This window comes from Muscardinus avellanarius (genome assembly GCF_963383645.1).
Source record: "Muscardinus avellanarius genome assembly, chromosome: 4".
NCBI lineage: Eukaryota > Metazoa > Chordata > Mammalia > Rodentia > Gliridae > Muscardinus > Muscardinus avellanarius.
The window spans coordinates 110507096-110524902 of record NC_137789.1 but is presented as its reverse complement, the minus strand read 5'-3'; the positions used below and the strand labels follow the sequence as shown (position 1 = coordinate 110524902).

The following is a 17807-nucleotide window of genomic DNA, read 5'->3' as shown; positions in this document are numbered from 1 at the left end:
AAAGTCAAACCTCTTACTGGCACCTGATATGTTGCTTCCAGTTTAGCCAATGATTGGATGGTCACTGGTTTATAATCTCTATTGTAGCATTTTATAGGACATTATCATTTTCAGAAGCAAGCGTCCTTTTAAGAGCTGGTCCTAGATGTGGCTTGTTCATTCTGTAGGATTTCTCAGACAGGTTCCCAGAGAGACATTCACATACTCCATTCCAATCTTCCTCATCTAGCGGAAGTGGCTTTGCAGACCAGCCGAAAGTGTCCAAGACAAGACTGTAATCCAAGACTCCAAAAAAGACCTGAGCCATTAGACCAGTTCCCAGGAGCTGAGCACAGCATGGCATTTATCCTGTCACCATTGCACACATACAATGGAAGGATAACCTGTCTCCCGAGCAGCGCAGTAGGAGGGTGGTGGGGTGAAGGGGTCACTTGGAAAACTCAGTTTTGACTTCATCCTTCCTAAGAAGAATAAATCAGTGCCATCTAAAACGGCCCATCTGTAGAAGAGCTTCCAATTTCCTCGCTTTTAGAACCCTGAATATGAATCCAGAACTGTCTTTCCTGGAGAGAAGCATTCAAAGTAGTCTTCTTGCAGATCGATTGCACGAGTTTTATGTAGTTCCCAGAGGCATAACTTGGTAGTGACTCCAAACGACAAGGAAAGACGCCTCATCCTGCTGGACTCAGGCACAGAATGTGCTAGAGTAAGCTCATGATGTCACCCTAGAGATCTGGATCAGCACCAACACAGAGAATGGGCAGGACAATAATCTGATGAAGAATCCAGTCCTAAAACCTCGTTCCATTCTGCTGGATCTTGGAGGAACTTGCAAACTATATCCTAAGAAACGAGAAGCTCCTGTTGACATTCTTCAAGACCGCGGGGGAAAAAGAACCCCAAAGATCTAGGTAGACGGCCGTGGGAATGACACTGTTCCAGGAGTATGTCCAACTCTCAATACAGTGTCCTTCGTGGTATCCATGTGCACTCACTTGGAGAAGGCTAATCGGTAAATAAACATTTCTACATATCGGGCTCTTTCTAACCCTTTGGAATTTTAGAAGCATGAAGAAATTCTAATAAAAAAGTTGTTGGAACTTTTTGGTGAAACGGTCACGTTTGAAGAGAAGATTTATGGAATGTGAAAGTCTGGAACTCACTTCATTACACAGAGAGGGATGGAGCACGTCGCAGACAAATGACAGACTGTCAACACATAACTGAACTCATTTGTGTGTTTTTTTCTACATTAGAATCTCCCCAGATTTACCAATAATGCAATTCCGCCCATCTTCAGAAGGTTAGTACTTGGGTCTGGAAATGAAACGTGGGTTCAAATCTGAGTTTGGGTTCAGGACCTAAATTGTTGTCTTCGGCTCAGAAACCACACACCTTACATGCAAACACCTAGTAACTGGACCAAAGCCCACAAAAGTCCAAAAGATACGTCTACATATATGAAGTGATACTTCTCTCTTCCCAATGCTAAATATTTCAGGCATGCACTTTAACGATTCCAAAGGGTGCTTCGGCAAAAGGGGCATGAGCCAACAGTAGTCTAGAACTGAGGCTTTCATTCCACATGAACATAGCTCTTTGGCAACATATAAATGTATATATGAGTGCATTGTATGCATACAAATATTTTGCTACCTATCTTTAATTTTATTCTAATATAATTAGAGATGATTTTGAGAAGTACAAAACTAAGATCAGTTCCAGCCATTTCTAATTTAATCCTCTCTGAAACATATTTAGATGAACACGCTGAGAAAAGGGATGGTCCAGCTGATCTATTTTTGATACGAGCAGAGTAAACTATGTCATTGTGTCAGCTACCATGAAATCTCAGCCTCACTGACGTGGGCGCTTAATCATCTGTCCTTTACCCAACAGGCCAAACTGGGAGGTGGAAAGCCTTTCTGTTGACGAATCAAAATGCCTACCTCCTGCCTCCCCCCAGCCACTGGGGAGAGGGGTAATAGGGAGCATAAAGCTCCCAAAGCTCTGAATACCCAAAGTCAGATTCTCAATTAAAACTGCCACCGTGACACAAGAGCAGAGAGATAAAAAGGAAAAGGAAAAAACAAAACAAAACAAAACAAAAAGATGTGAAATGAATAAGATGGTGTGAGTGATCCTACCTTGGCAACGGCTTTACCATCGGAATTATTGTTGGAATCCTTAGCTCCACTGAATGAATCTCTTCTTTGTGGGCATGATTTCTTTTTGCGCGGTCTGCCTTTCAGATTTGGCGCTGAAAACAAATGGAGAATCATTGATATACAATTTCCTTAGTGAAGATCTAGCATCTTACTGCACTGGTCTCTTCTAACTGTTCAGAGAAGTGGACATCTTGGTGGCAGTCCTCTCCAAAGGGCTCTGCCCCTTGCTAGATCACACACCACTGACGTGTGTCCCAGAGTGAAGCCATCACACTTTACCATGTCTAATGTACATAAATAAAAAAAAGCCTGGAGGAAGATAAGGAAAGTGCCCTTCCCCACTGTCAGAAAAGAAGCATTTGGGACTGAAAGACGGCCATAAAACAAGCGTGCATATCATCCTTCTTATTTTGTTCTGCATCTTATTTGGAGAAACGTAAGCGATATGCCAGCCCATTACGGCATCGTAGTAATGTAACATCTGAAAACATCTCTCTTCAAAAGTATTTGGAGGCACAGCATTATCTCAAATCGTCATATGGATTAAAAAAAGAGACAGCTAAAGAGAGAAGCAGGCGTGATAGCCAGCTGCAAAAGTATTATTACACGTATTTACTAATAATACCGCGACCAGCAGGTCTCAAATCTCAACAAAGCTGGCAGATAGATTTAAACTAGCAAGTTCTCTTTTCCGTCTCAATCTATTTTTATGTAGATCTAAAGGGTTATTTAAAATAAAGTTCTAAGATTACACTGAGCTTAGCCTGCTTTCGTTGGGGAGACACTTTTTAAAAACTGTAGATAAGATAAAAATCCAAGCTCTATTTCACCCTGGATGTTGAGCTTGTTTCCTTGTAAGATCTGTACGGAAAGTAGAGGGCGGGGGCAGGCTGCTGTTTATTGACTGCTAAGACTGTCGGGCGGCAGCTTTCGCATTTAACTTCATCAGTCACCCAAGTCCAGCAAAATGAAAACCCAGCAACTAACTGAGCAACCCTTGAAAAACTCCAAACTCATGAATTCTACCCTGAAACAATCTCTTCCAGCCCTTTCAAGGTACCCACACTTTTTTTTTTATTATTACTTTCAGGGACAAGGATGACAACGTCAAATCTGAGCACCACGAGCCCCCTTCATTGTTCATCTTACTTGTGACACACCGTGGAACCAGTGGCTTTAGGACATTTCACAATGTACTCATTTTATAGACACAATGAATCCTACTAATTTGATTCTCTGCTGCGGATACCAGTTTCTGCTGTGAAGCTCAGACTGTAAGGCAGTCAGCTGCCTTTACAATCAGAGAGGCGGAAAAAAAAAAAGTTTACAGAGAGGCTTCAGGGGCTTGGGCTCCCCTTCCCAAACCCGCTCTCATCTCCTCTATCAAAACGCCAGGAGTGGAGAGTCCATCCCATAAAGCCAGCCTGGAATTACCGAGGTAAACATGCTCACAAGCAAAATCAAGCAAAGAGAAAGTAGCGATTACCCATTCCAGTCGACAAACATCTGCCTGATTGATCTCTGTGTTCATGAAGGCTACAGCATGTGACTGCTCCCGGGCCACATCCCTGGAAGTCTCCCCGCGTGGATGTCAGCTTCCCTCCGAATGCGAGCTGAGAGGCTCGGTGCTCTGCTTACAACTCCCCTCCCCCGGCAGCTCCATTACTCATGTAAACACACGGCAGTGACTAGCACTGAGTGCGTGGGATGAGCTCTGAGCACTTGGCTGGAGCTGCCAGTCTGGCAGGGAGGGCTCTGCTCTCTCCACCTCCCCGCACGGGGCTGGTGATTTCATCCAGCCTGTTTTGTGGATCCTGACCTCTTGCTCCCTTTGGAGGGAGCATGATGCCACGTTCCATGAATCTGACACGGTCCCCAGCCTGGAGCCAGGGCGTGGATTATTTTGTTTAGAAGATTTTGTGTAGCACAGAAGTGTTTCCACAACTGACCTGGAGTGCTAAGACTTTAATGACCATGAGGGAAGGATGTACTTTCATGTCCCTTATCAAAATAATAACAAAGCAGAGACAAACAGAACTTGGGGGAGCAGGTCTGAGACAACCCATCAGAAAACACAGTAACAGTATCACCTCTAAGATTTGTTACTATAATCTTCCCCTTCTCACATTTTGGTGAACAAAAACACTTACACCTAAAAGGCCTTTATTTCCAGAAAAGCTTTCAGATCACAAAAGGCTTTTTGGAAAAAAAAAGACAACTTGCATTGAACATGCCATTTTAAATACTAAAGGCAAAGGTTCCAGGAACTGACAAAAAGTCACCCCCAAAACTGGGTCAATTTCTTCCATTCTTTGAGCTGTTTTCAGAACCCAGAGAAGCACATATTCTTCCCCTACAGATTCTGAGAATGACAAATTTAGAACAGAAACCTAATATCCTGGTATTCTGGTCTCAGAAATTTAAACTGTAGATGGCATCTGATCAAGGGAAAATTGTCCTGACAGGACAAGAACACAGGTATGTCAGGTACGGTGAAGTAAATTCCATCAGTGACTCAGGCTCAAGCTTGAATATTTTGGTCTTCTCTCTGAACTTTTTCTCTTTCTCATGGAGCATATCACTGAATTTCTTGTACTTTGGCTCTGTGTGTGTGTGTGTGTGTGTGTGTGTGTGTGTGTGTGTGTGTTTCTTTCTTCTCATTATTATTATACTGCATGGGCCAGTCGTTAAAGGCAGGACTGTCAATTCATCTCACATCTGCCCCAGCTTAGCGCTTGGGAGGTGGCATTGTGTAACATGCATTTGTTGAATGAACAAATGACTGACTAATGTAAATGAAGAGGCCCACGTGTTTTCCGCATCCTCCTGAGCTGGCTGGCCAACCTGACTGTGCGGTAGACTTGCCACCCTGGGCACCTGCAAAACTGCATTCACCTTTATGACTTAGACTTCCGGTCTGGGGATATGAGCCAATGACTTGAAGTTGCACTGAGTTGGGATACAAAGCCTAAGGCCTTCAGTTCCTGATTACTATTAAGCCACTGTGCTGGGCATCTTGGTAGGTCTATAGCCTGGTTCCACATGTAATGTACAATGCCCCAAAGAGCACTAATGTCCAATTTCCCTGAGACGGTTGAATACAAAGGCCTGGGTAAGAATCCCCATAATATAGTCTGAGATCTTTTGGATTCCTAAGATTCCAAGTGAAGCTTTGCTGAGGGGCTGACTTTTAGGGATAGCACAATTTCTAGTCTTCAGGACAAATCTTTTTTCTTCTAGGAGGTGAAACAAATCATTTGCTAGGCCAGGGATGAAAAATAAATGCACTATGGTGTGATGGTGGTCAGGGGTGGGTGGGCTCTGGATTTTAATTCATTTACATAAGAAATAGCCCCATTCCTTCTGGCCACCCTGGATGGACCTACACCTGCTTACCTTCTCCTTGAAAGCCAAAAGCTACCTATGTGTTGAGAGAACCAGAAGCCTTGGACTCCAGGATTGGAGCAGTCTGGTGCTTTAGATAAAACTGATAGCTACCTACAAAGCTCCCCTGAAAAGCCAGAAGAACTGCCACTAATGCAGACCTATCGCCTTCTAAAGAAGACCTGCCAGTTCTTTTTTAAACAAATAACAGGGCAAAGCAATAAACATTCAGTTACTTTTACTTGTGTACAGAATCCACTGCCTAGCCCTGGCCTGGCTCATCATAGAGTTCAGTAAGTGCTTTTTGCATGAATGTTTTTGGTATTACACATGCATAACCAAAATAGCTAATAAAGCATACTTTCTCTGTGCCAGTTACTGTTCTGAGTGCTTTGCCTGCAATAACTCATTTAATACTCAAAGTAAACCAATTATTCTCCCCACTTTACAGACCAGGAAACTGAGGCAGAGATGAAAGTACTCGTCTTGGGTTACGTGGCTGGTAATGGGATTCCATCCCAAGCAACTGGACTGTATCCAGAGCCACTGCTTTAAGCAAATTCTCTCCAATAGACAGACACTCACTTGGTTTCTTAATGAGGTTATTCATATTAACTCTGGCTGGCAGTCACAGGGAGCCAAATGGAAACACTCTTAAGAACTGCACAAGCCGGGCGTGGTGGCGCACGCTTGTAATCCCCGTGCTTGGGAGGCTGAGACAGGAGGATCACACAGGTTCGAAGCCAGCCTCAGCTACTTAGTGAGGCTCTCAGCAACTTAGTGAGACCCTGTTTCCAAATAAAATAGAAAATAGGTCTGGGAGTCTAGCCCAGAGGTAGAAATCCCCTGGGTTCCACTCCCAGTACCACCAAAAAAAAAAAAAAAAAAAAAAAGTCTGCACAGTGCCCATCCCAGGAAGCCATCAGCCACCTACAGGCTCCACAGAGAACAAGGCCCCCCTTAGTCACCCAGCAGGTGACCCGACTTGCACTAAAGCCATGAAACGTGGTCAGTGCACCAGCCATGTTAGTTACTCCTTTACAGTGGGCCTCTGACTCTTCTGCCTCATCAGTGAAAGATCTCTGTGGTTTTAAGAAAATTCTCTCTCTGGCTGGCCCATCTGCTCCTCTTCATCAATGCCAAGAAATTAACAAGTATTCACCTTTGCGAAGTCACTGTTACCTCTAATGGTTTGATTCCCCAGAGAAGCAAGCTTTCTCCAGGGTTCCAAGCTACTCTGACATGTAACCCATGTTTGTGCTCTTGTTTTCTTTCTTTTTTTTTTTAAAAACTCCTTCAACTATTAATGAGACTATTTTCTTAACAGCATAGCAAAACAAGTTTGTTGTTGTTTTTCTTAAAGCATCTATGAGATCAGAGACACAGACATTCCTGTGCATATTGAACTTCACTATGGGTCTGGGCAAGTATTGTATCTGGCCAGTGCAGGTGTGGGAAACCTTCATCTCAGCCCCAACTCTTGCAATAATAATATTAAAACAAAAGGAAATGTAACCAGTGACTGGCAAAGTAAATTGCTTTGGGCTTAAATGTTCCTATTTTTTTTTTCTTTTTCGTTTACTGTGTTCTTCCTGTCATGACTGTCTTTTTTTTTTTTTTTTAATAGCATTTATGCTCTTGGAAATACCACGGAGATAAACAGCTATAAAAGATGGATTGACTCATCAGTTAACAACTCTTTCTTCCCATTTCACCAGAAGATTTTTGTTGCCAGCACAGCTACATATTCCCTAGAGAAATTCTTTGTGAGCTTCTACTCAGAGATAGGGATTGGAATCAGGGGAATGGAAAACCAGGAGTAATTTTCCTGAGAGTCTGACCCCTAGGGTCAATGTCTACAGGAAGTCAGTGGAGCATTTACTCATTTAATTTGCAGTTTGTGCATGTGTGCGAGCCTGCGTGTGTACCTATGTCTGTGTTGTAAGCCAGAACACGAAATTCACGAATTGAGATTTTAGGTACTGACAAACGAGAGTCTATGTATAGTCTGTGTTCCTGATAATACTTTGCATTTCTGTAATGCCATTCCTTTGAGGATCACAATTCTCTGGTACATTTTCTTTATAGACAATAATCTTAAAATACTCTGGCAAGTTTCAGCATAGATCATTGCCCTTTCTGGAAAAAAATAAAAGAAAAAAAAAACACTATCCTAATTTAGTTACCATTTACTTTGTTCTATTTTCAATGTTTCCCCTTTGACTACTTGGAAACTTCCTCTTTCACTCCGACAAAAATAGGATGAATGTTTTTAAAGTTATTAACTTATGAGTAAAAGATTAAAATAAAAAACCAAGAAGGACAGAATGCTTGATCAAAGCCACTCCTAAAATTTATGGATGTAATAAAAGAAAGGCATTTCACAGATAATCTCTTACAGAATTTCAGTTTTCAAATACTTGGGGTGGGGGATGAGAATTAAAAGCTCTCAGTTCTCATTTTGGCTTTAACTTAAATCCCACATTTGAACCTAAGAATCATAAATGACTCCTGAAATTTTTATTTCAAACCCACAGTTTTATTCCACACGGTGCCTGTTGGTACTCAGTGTCTACTCAATAGGATGAATCTTTCTGTGGATTCATAAAATACTAATCTCAGGTAGAGTTAAAAACACTGACGTTTATTTTTATTCCGTTTTCCTCTAACAGTCTTCCACACCCAAAAGAAATGCTTGAGAGGCCATTGTATTGTTTGAGATCTGAACATATAGTACCACTAACAGGCATTAACAAGCACAACTTGATCTTGTGGGACATTCTAACTTTAAATGTTGAATTTTAAGAACGGGACATGGCAAAACAATGCGTGAGTGTGATTACTTGGTTATTGTTCTGAAAATTCCCTTTTAATATATTTCTTTTAAATAAAGGCATTAAAAAGATGAGTACAGAGCTGTGAATTTAGACTCTAGAGTCAGATTTAAATGGCCTTTTTATTGGCACCAGGGATTGAATTTATTCAGAGGGGCATTCTACTCTTATTTTTTAATTAATGAATGAATTAATTACTTTTTGGTGGTACTGGGGTTCCTGGAAACCCTTCTACCTCTGGGCTACACTTCCAGACCTATTTTTTATACTTTTTAAAATTTGGAAACAGGGTCTCTTAAGCCAGCGCGGCTGGCTTCGAACCTGCGTGATCCTCCTGTCTCCGTCTCCTAAGTGGGGGGGATTACATGCATTTGCCACCACGCTGGGCCTTTATTTTTTATTTTTAAAACAAAGTCTCATTAAGGTTGCTGAAGATCTTGCTGAATTGCTAAGGTGGGCCTTGAACCCTCAATCTTCCAGTCTCAGCTTTCCAAGTACTAGGAATACAGGCACGTGCCACCATTTTTGGCTAAATGGCCTCCCTTTCAAATGCCACTGAGACCACACATCCCTGAATAGCCTTGGAAGGATGTTCCCTGAGGCATAGCTGCCGCACAGCACTGGGCATCTCTGGATCTGTAGACCTGAGATTTGAGTTCCCTAAGTGAGCTTGAGCCCACAACATACCCCAGCATTGCCTTGGATCACTAAAAACAAGTTAGCACTTCCAATGAATCTAGATTCTAGCTCCTGGAAAGGTCAGCTTATGTTGTTTAACAAAAAGGGTAAAAAAAAAAAAAAAAAGACAAAGGAAACAAAAATGAAGCTGGCCTTATATTATATGAGTTCCAGTCATTTTGGCTCTTTGTCAAAATCACTGAGATCCCCTAGAGTCACCAATGAGAGTGGAATGTATGACCACATTTGTCATACCTGGACTGCTCAGGGACCCGAAGTCCAAAACAGCCTTGGACTTCATTGACTGCTCAACAAAGCATGTAAGTAAACACTCTTGTAATCTCTTCGAAAACATGCCCAGTCTTACTCACTCCTGTTTCATACTTGTGAATGCTGGAGCTTTGTTAATGCCCCATCAAAGTTTTAGTAATTTCATTGGCATGTGATTTGCATAGCTATTTCCTGATCCGCCCTCTCTTTCTGCCCTGGAGGTCTTCATTTCTCAGAAACACTTTAAAAACACAGATTATTTGACTTCTGCCCTTCCCCCATCCCATAAAAAGAACACGGCTTGCTGCCTCCTCTGTATTGTTAATTGGCTTGAAAACATGTGACTCCCCCGAGTTTCTGTATTAAGAGACAAGCGAACTTTTTTTTGTAGTCTGGTTTAATCAACAGAGATAGGCAGATTTCTATCCTTATTTCCCTTCCTGTCTTGAGAAAAGAGACAATTGAGACAGGGACATCCCTGAAAAGCAGTACCCTTTAGGATGAAGGGAGTGGAAACCCGTGGGGTGGGGAGGGAATGAGACAGGGGCACCCTAGGGACAAAGGGCAAATGCATCCTTGGGTCTCAACTCAGCTCTTTAGCTATTCAAAGCATAATGTGTGTACTCAAATATTATCTAGATATTATTCCAAAGATCAAATATTATCTAGATATTATATCAAAATCACATAGTGGATTTCAAAATAAGACCGAAATGTGGAATCCAAAATAAGACAGAAATGTGGATTCCAAAATGAGACAGAAATGCTCTAGAAGTCTAGAAGTGATCTCCACAAGGACCATGGCAAAGACAAAAGGGGGAACTGGAGGCTAGGTCTCGACGTGGGGTGAGGGGAGATTCAGAGTTTTTGGAGGATAGACTCTAAAGGGAGAATCCTGGAAACCGGAAAGGAGACTGAACTCCATGCTAAATACATAATTTTGGTCTCCCCAGCATCTTCCAGAGGGAGCCACTCCTCAGGAGAGGTCCCTTTACCACTTGTTCAGGGGAGGCAGTGGTGGCTCACAGCTGTTTGGGGAAAGTATAGTCACCTTCAGAGATAATAGGGTCCACATTCTGTGGCCCACACAGCCTGGAGCCAAGGTTTTCCTTAGGGTCAGGAGCCTATGGAGATTCCTTTGCCTTAGAAGGCCATGTTCTTTCTCCGTTGAGACTTCCTGGTCCTTAGGGGAATGGTGACAGCACCAGGTACTGAGCGCACAGTTTCTGCTTCGCCTGCCCTTGCCTTACCCCCACCGTGGCAGGGTCTCCTCATGAGGTCCCCAGTGCAGCAAAAACAAAAGTGGCCTCTAAAAATGCCACCATGGCTTAAACCCCCACTTTATCTGACCACTCATCTCTCCTGTCATCTATGTCCTCAGATGCCAGGTTCAGTGAGCCAGCTCGGCCTCCTGATTAACAATTACAGTGTGTGTTGTTTCATTGTTATACTGGACATTTTTTCTTATGGGTCCGAAACACTCCTGTTTCCATCTGTTGAAACTATTAAATAAACACAGATTTAGTTTTTCTGAGTATGCTACTATATATAAGAATAGATTATTAATATAATTGCTCATTTTTTTCTTAATTTAGGATATTTAGAGATCCACTCTGGGCATGTGTTTTGTAGGACATTTTAATTTCTGCCATTTCTAAAGGTGATAAAGACAGAACCTCTTAAATGTGGAGAATTACTTTTTTGTCTTTCTCTCCCTTTCTTTTCCTTTTTGTTACAATCAATAAACCTGCTCATTCCAGTCTGTGATTGATATGTTCTGTGGCACTGCTATTGAACATGACAGGAGAGAAGCGAAAGCTACATTTTTGTATCAAATAGCCTTACAAGGAACAGTAAATATCAGAACAGCTTTTAAACTCATATATAAACAGAACATTCTGGTTCAGTTATTTCTCCAGTTTTGGAAATGAGATATTCCATTTTCAACATTGAGGATAATTGATTTGCTACATCTCTAAAGAAAACATTCTCCACTTGGAAATAAGAAAGAGAGGTGTTTTTTTTTTTTGGTATGTGTGTATGTGGATTAACATGAAGATATTTAACTTATTACAGACTTGTGTCAAGATATGGCAGGAAGCATTTTACTTTTTAAAAACACATACACATAAGAAAAAAGGAAAAGGTCATTCAGTAAATAGAAGCTCCCAATTTCTTCTTTAAAAAATCCAAAAGTAATCTGTATTGAAAGGAGTCTTGTTGTTTTTATTTCTCTCTCTCTTTATGCTTTTCTGCTTTTTAGAAAGAAAAAATAAGAAGGATCATCTGAAAACTTAGTATAAAAAGGTAAAGCATCTTATTAACAAAATTTTATATGGATTACATATTAAAATGCTAATACTTTGGGTATAGTGAACTAAATAAAATATATTATTCAACCAAGATGATGACTCTTGGTTGTCTGAGACTCTCAAACATTTTTCTTTGTTCTTATAAGTCCCTCTCCTCCTCTCTTTTTACAAGACAATAGCACATCTGTCCTGGATCCTGGGAAAAACTTTAAAACCCTCTGTGGTACCAGGGAGCTCACGGACTGCTTGGAAGAGTGTGCACATTGAAGAGAGGTCCAAAATGAGAGGGGTAAGGAGCTTGGAGTGAGTGTGGAGAGGCAGTGATAAGGTGTGACACCTGGTGATATATTAGCTAAAGACAGATGATTATAACTCAGTTAACGGGAAGGAAAGTCTGTCATGTTGTAGATGAACAACAGGCAGATACTATCAGGAGCCCTAAAGTCAATCTCATGACGCACACAGGAATTAGAATTTCTTTGTATTCTTCTTGCTGGAAGAGAAGACATTTCTCTCACTAAAGCTGCTGTGACCAATATAGTTACCACTGATTTCCACTGAGCACTTGAAATATGAGCAAGTCCAAATGGAGATGTACCATAGTATAAAATACACACTGGAGCCAGGCGTGGTGGCACACGCTTGCAATTCCAGCATTTGGGAGGCTGAGACAGGAGGATTTCGGTTCTCGGACAGCCTCAGCTACTTAGTGAGGCCCTTTGCAACTCAGTGAGACCCTGTTTCAAAATAGTGAATAAAAAATAGGGCTGGGGTTGTAACTCAGAGGTAGAATGCCTTTGGGTTCTGGTCCCAGTACCACAAAACAAACAAACAAACAAACAAACAAAACAAATAAATAATTAAATAAGCAAGCCAGGCATTGTGGCGCAAGCTTGTAATCTCAGCACTTGGGAGGCTGAGACAGGAGGATCGCATAGGTTTGAAGCCAGCCTCATCTACTTAGTGAGGCTCTCGGCAATCTAGTGAGACCCTGTTTCCATATAAACATAAAAATAGGCTGGAAGTATAGCCTGGATGTAGAAAGCCCCTGGGTTCTACCCCCAGTACCACACACACACACACACACACACACACACACACACACACACACAATACACACTGGATTTCCAAAACTTAGTATAAAAAGGTAAAGCATCTTATTAACAAAATTTTATATGGATTACATATTAAAATGACAATACTTTGGGTATAGTGAACTAAATAAAATATATTATTCAAATTAATTCCACGTGTTTCTTCTTGCCTTTTAAAATGTGGTTACTATTTTAAATTACATGTGTCTTATAACAGGTTTCTCTTGGGTGATGCTGGTTTAGTCAACAATTCAATGTCATGAGAATAGATATGTCCCTGGAAATATGTGTTAAAGAGCAGTCAGAACAAGGTTAACATCTTAATCTAGAATAATCATCAAGAATCATGGTTCAGTTTCAGTACACTTTTAGATTCTATTGGCTGTTATGGAGGACAGTTGTGTAGGGATATGGGTATCTGAAAATTTTACCAAACCTGGTATCTCTCCTTTTTAAAATCCAGATCTGATAATCATTGACTTGAGGCAACTGAATGCCCCTGAGGGGATGTTATTTCATTGACTTCCTTAACTAAGATGTCAAAGAGAGAGGGGAGGGGGGAGAGGGAGAGGGAGAGAAGAGAGAAGAGAGGGGGGAGGGGGAGGGGGAGGGGAGGGGGAGAGAAGAGAGAAGAGAGGGGGGGAGGGAGAGAGAGAAGAGAGAAGAGAGGGAGAGGGAGAGGGAGAGAGGGGAGAGAGGAGAGAGGAGAGAGGAGAGAGGGAGAGAGGCCATTTTTTATTTGTTGACTTAATTTCTTCTGTTGCCATTTTTATTCAGTTAAAACTGAATAAAGTAAAATGGTACTTGAGCCCTGGTGAATTTGGCTAGTCCTAAGGAGAAACTTAACAGCCACAAATTGTTGAATACCTTACAGTCTGACTGTATTTGCCTTTGGGAGATTTCATTTAAAAGTAAGTAGAGAGGTCAGATAGAGTCAGGCCTAAAGGTGAGTGCACAGCCCACTTGGCCTGGCCAGGCTGTCAAGTCAAAAAGTGAGACTATGCATTGAAGACAGGCATACCCATGAGCTCAGAAAAAATGAACAGAAAGGTTTGAGCTCTGGGGACGGGAGAGGAGACGCATGCTTTGCGCACTCATTCTTAGCACCAAAAAGACCATAGGCATCACTCTTGAGAAGGCTGCTGCCAAGGCCCAGCTGGCCTGATGTCCCACCCTACCATATGACTGGTCACAGGAGCTGAGCTCAGAGTCCATTCCCTCCAACCCTCACCTTTGAATTTCTGTGGTAGTGGCGACACAGGAACATAACCAGACATTAACAGCCCTCTAAACATGACATGTAAATCAGCGCTCCACACCCGCCCGGATTCTCTCATAGAACCCCCTCCCCACACCCCTTACTTCCCTTAAATGGCTCTGGTTGTCAAAATAAAAGAACACCAATGGTGGCACTGAAAATAAGCTTAGGAAATATTTTCTTTTCTTAGAAGGCAAATGTTGCCATAGCACTTAAGGCAGTAACATGCAGAGAGATTAAGACCAAAACCTTTTCAACATCAACAAAATGAGCAATGAATATTATATGTTCTACTCTATAATGCATATGAGATCATTAGTTTTATGAGATTATCTGGTGGGTTCAACCCATAGCCCATTGAAGCTGTCTGCACACCTCTGGTATGTTTCTGATATCTAAGCGTAGAAGCATTTTTCTTTGTCCTCCAAGTTCTTTTATAGCACATGGTATGCATATTTCAGCATCCAGTATTATTAACTCATGACCAACTGTCAGTTGATGGTTATCTAACACATGGGGTCTCCAAAAGGGATCCTTATTTGGGCAAAAGCTCTTGTCTGCACCAGTCTGTCTGTATTTTCCCTTGGAAGAACTTTATTTGGATTATTATTTGCCATTAGTGGAAACTCAGAGGCTGCGTGTGTGACAATTGAAAGGAGGAGAAATAAACCCTTAGCAAGTTAAAACATTTAGCTGATATTAAAACCCGTTCTAGCTTTGTGAGCAGTAAGCAAACTCTCCATCGCCCTCATGTGGCGAATCTCTGTGGTACGGTGGAACGACCATAAAAACCCAGGAACTAGCAAGAGAATGTAATCAAATACAGGTAAAGAACATTCATCTTGGATAGAAACAGTCCCAAATCACAACCGTATGCTTTTATATGTTTTAGAATTTACATTTAAGGGCCCTGTGTGGTGATAGATGTTGTGGGGATGAGGGTGGGTGGGGCTTGTAATATGGAAATTAAAACTTTCTGGAATACAATGATTTCACTCATTATGTTTACAATCAGAGCTGTTATATATGTGGAAAATTGATTTTTACGAGGTTTAGAACCTTAAAAGTATTGTGCCCACATTTTTAAAGTTCCTTTATAACCAAAAATAGACTGATGTTCCAACTGGTTAGGAATTATAGGAACCAAGGGAAGAAGTCTGAATAATTCCCTAATATGGAAGAAAAACTATTATTTTTCTTTAAAAATACGGAACAGTTTATTTGTTTCTGACAATAGGCAGCATAGGGAGACTTGAAATTTATACAACTGTAAAAATATAAATTCTACAAGTGTAGGTATAGAATTTATCTTTCCGTATTTTCTAAAAATAAAAATCTGAATTCAAAATTTAATGATAAGTTGCTAATTTGGTATTTAATTTATTTTTTAAAGCAAGATTTAAAATTTCTGCCGTATGTATGCCTTTGTACAATTTCCTGTCCAACGGGCCCATCCCCAGTGAGCAAACAAACTTGGTATTAAAACAAACTGAACAGCTAAAGAAAAAGCTGGGGAGAAGTCACAGCAAAGTACATGAGAACATAAACTATTTTTCATCTAATTACCAGTAAATGTGGAGTTTCTCTCTTTTATGTGCTTTCTTTTTAAATCAAAACTACTCTTCCACGCAGAATGCACAAAAATACCCTGTATTTTCAATATGATTTTAACGGGTAGATTCGTCTTAGCTTGGTTTTTCCACTCACACGTGGATATTCAGTTTTGGAACAACTGTTTAGTTTTGTCTTTGAATTAGCAAAGTTCTTAAAGTAATTTTACTATAAAATTAAACAGCTGTGAGCTCTTTAGCAAAACATGACGAGTCTTGTTCTTCTTTGTACTATTGTGCAAGCTGAAATACCCTTTCTTTCATGTCTTTTTATTCCAAAATGAATTCTCTAGTTAGCCTTGTTTAGCTTTAAAAAAAAATAATAATAAAGACGGGGGTGGTATTTGCTGACCTCTGAAATTCATCTGCTTTTAAGCACAGGCGTTTACACAAGGTACTTACTCAAAGGGCTTTTGTTTAATACCTATTATGGGATGTAAAGTGATATTCCACCCCAATATAATGCCAATCCCGTGTAAGATAAAGCCATGTGTAAGTATTTCTGTGGAGCCTGGTATCTTATGCCTATTTTGCAGATGGGAAAACTGCAATATTGCTAAATGCTGAGGAAGTACAAAACTAAGACGTTCATAGAGGCTCGAATTAAATTTAGAATTTGACTCCTAGCCCAGGACTCCAACCACGTGAGGGCTCTGACTCTTTGGAATCAACAGAAGAGCAATTTTAAAACATTCTTTTGACATTATTAACAGCAGCCCCAGGGCTCAGAGAAGTGGGGGTGGAGGCGGGGCCTGGACACTGAACACAGAGCTGCTGGGTGACAGCCCTTGTCACATTGTTAATAATATGGATTATTTGATCCATGCTGCTATATATTGTAGGAACTTTCAGGGGCTTAGTGTTTACCCTTGTATCATAAAAAAATTAGAATTTAAAATTAGAGGTCTCAATTGAGAGGTGCTGGGGATTGAAACCAGGAGTATTATACCTCTGAGCTATAACTCCAACCCTATTTTTTAATTTTTAATTTTTAATTTTTTGTGGTACTGGAGATAGAACCCAGGGACCTTTTACCTCCATGCTACACCTCCAGACCTATTTTATATTTTATTTGGAAAAAGAGTCTCACTAAGTTACAGAGAGCCTCACTAAGCTGCTGAGGCTGGCTTTGAACCTGCGATCCTCCTGTCTCAGCCTCCCAAGCACTGGCATTACAAGCGTGCGCCACCACGCCCAGCAACTGTTTTATTTTTATTTTGTAACAGGGTCTCACTAAGTTGCCATGGGTCTCTCTATGTTGCTGAAAATGGCCTCAAATTTGAGATCTGCTTGTCTCAGCCTCTGAGGTGATGGGATTACAGATGTGTGTCACCTCACCACACCTGGCTAATAAGTCAGGAATTGCAGGAGGTAGTTCTTGGCTTTTTAGATGGATTGGAACCAAAGACCTCTGGTAAGATTTGGTGAATCTAAGATATGATTAGAGCAGGATTCTTGGTGTGAGTAATTTCTAGAATGGTAGAATTCCACAGCTTACAGTGAACCTTGAACACTGTTAGTCTAGACTTTTGTAGGACACACCAGAAAAGGTGGTCCCAGAGAGCCTGTAGTTCTTGGGAGTTGTGATAAGACCCACAGCTTTTGCGGGCTACTTGTGTCCAGTGGCAGTGCTCTGCCAGCCAATGGCTTTCGGGTGGGCCTTGGATAACTGTACTTTGTCTCTCTTGGGCCAGCTCTGTCATCCCAAGACCACGTTACCGAAACACACTTTCCAAGGAACTGCAATTAATAAAGTCAAATAGGAGCTGACAATAACATCCTCGCTGTGTTCAAATGCCAACACATACAACTGAAAAAGTCACTTGGAGCGCACGGCCTGCGGTGCTTCTGGCAGGACTCCTGCACACCACACTCCCAACTGTCTTTTCAGCCCCTAGTGGGAGGGAGGGAATAAGAGGTGCTTGGAAAGGCATCAGGACAGCACTGGGGCCTTTGGCCTCGATGCCGGCCTGCCACCTGCTTGCTTTTGTTAGTCTGGGCTGCAAAATGGGAAGGAGCCCTCTTGGAGGTAAGGAGAGGCTTGAGGAAATCAGGGCTGGTGGGGGCCAAGAAGGAATGGCCCACAGCCTGCCTTGACATGAGCCTCCTGTTACCTTCAGTGACAGAAGCCTCGGGGAGCCAGTCACATCACTTGCTTTGTCTGATAGCAAGCCCCTTCCTTTTCTAGCTGTTTTCCAT

At 41.5% G+C, this 17807-nt stretch overlaps 1 protein-coding gene across 1 annotated transcript in view; it reads right to left on the bottom strand.

Annotated features, from left to right (window-relative positions):
* Positions 1 to 17807, bottom strand: part of ARID5B (AT-rich interaction domain 5B) — a gene marked incomplete at both ends in the record, with an annotated part of 191502 nt that overhangs the window by 43185 nt on the left and 130510 nt on the right. The window contains one exon of the mRNA XM_080693885.1: positions 2148 to 2260. Within this exon, the coding sequence (XP_080550011.1) occupies positions 2148 to 2260 (113 nt within the window). The remainder of the gene's footprint in view (positions 1 to 2147; positions 2261 to 17807) is intronic.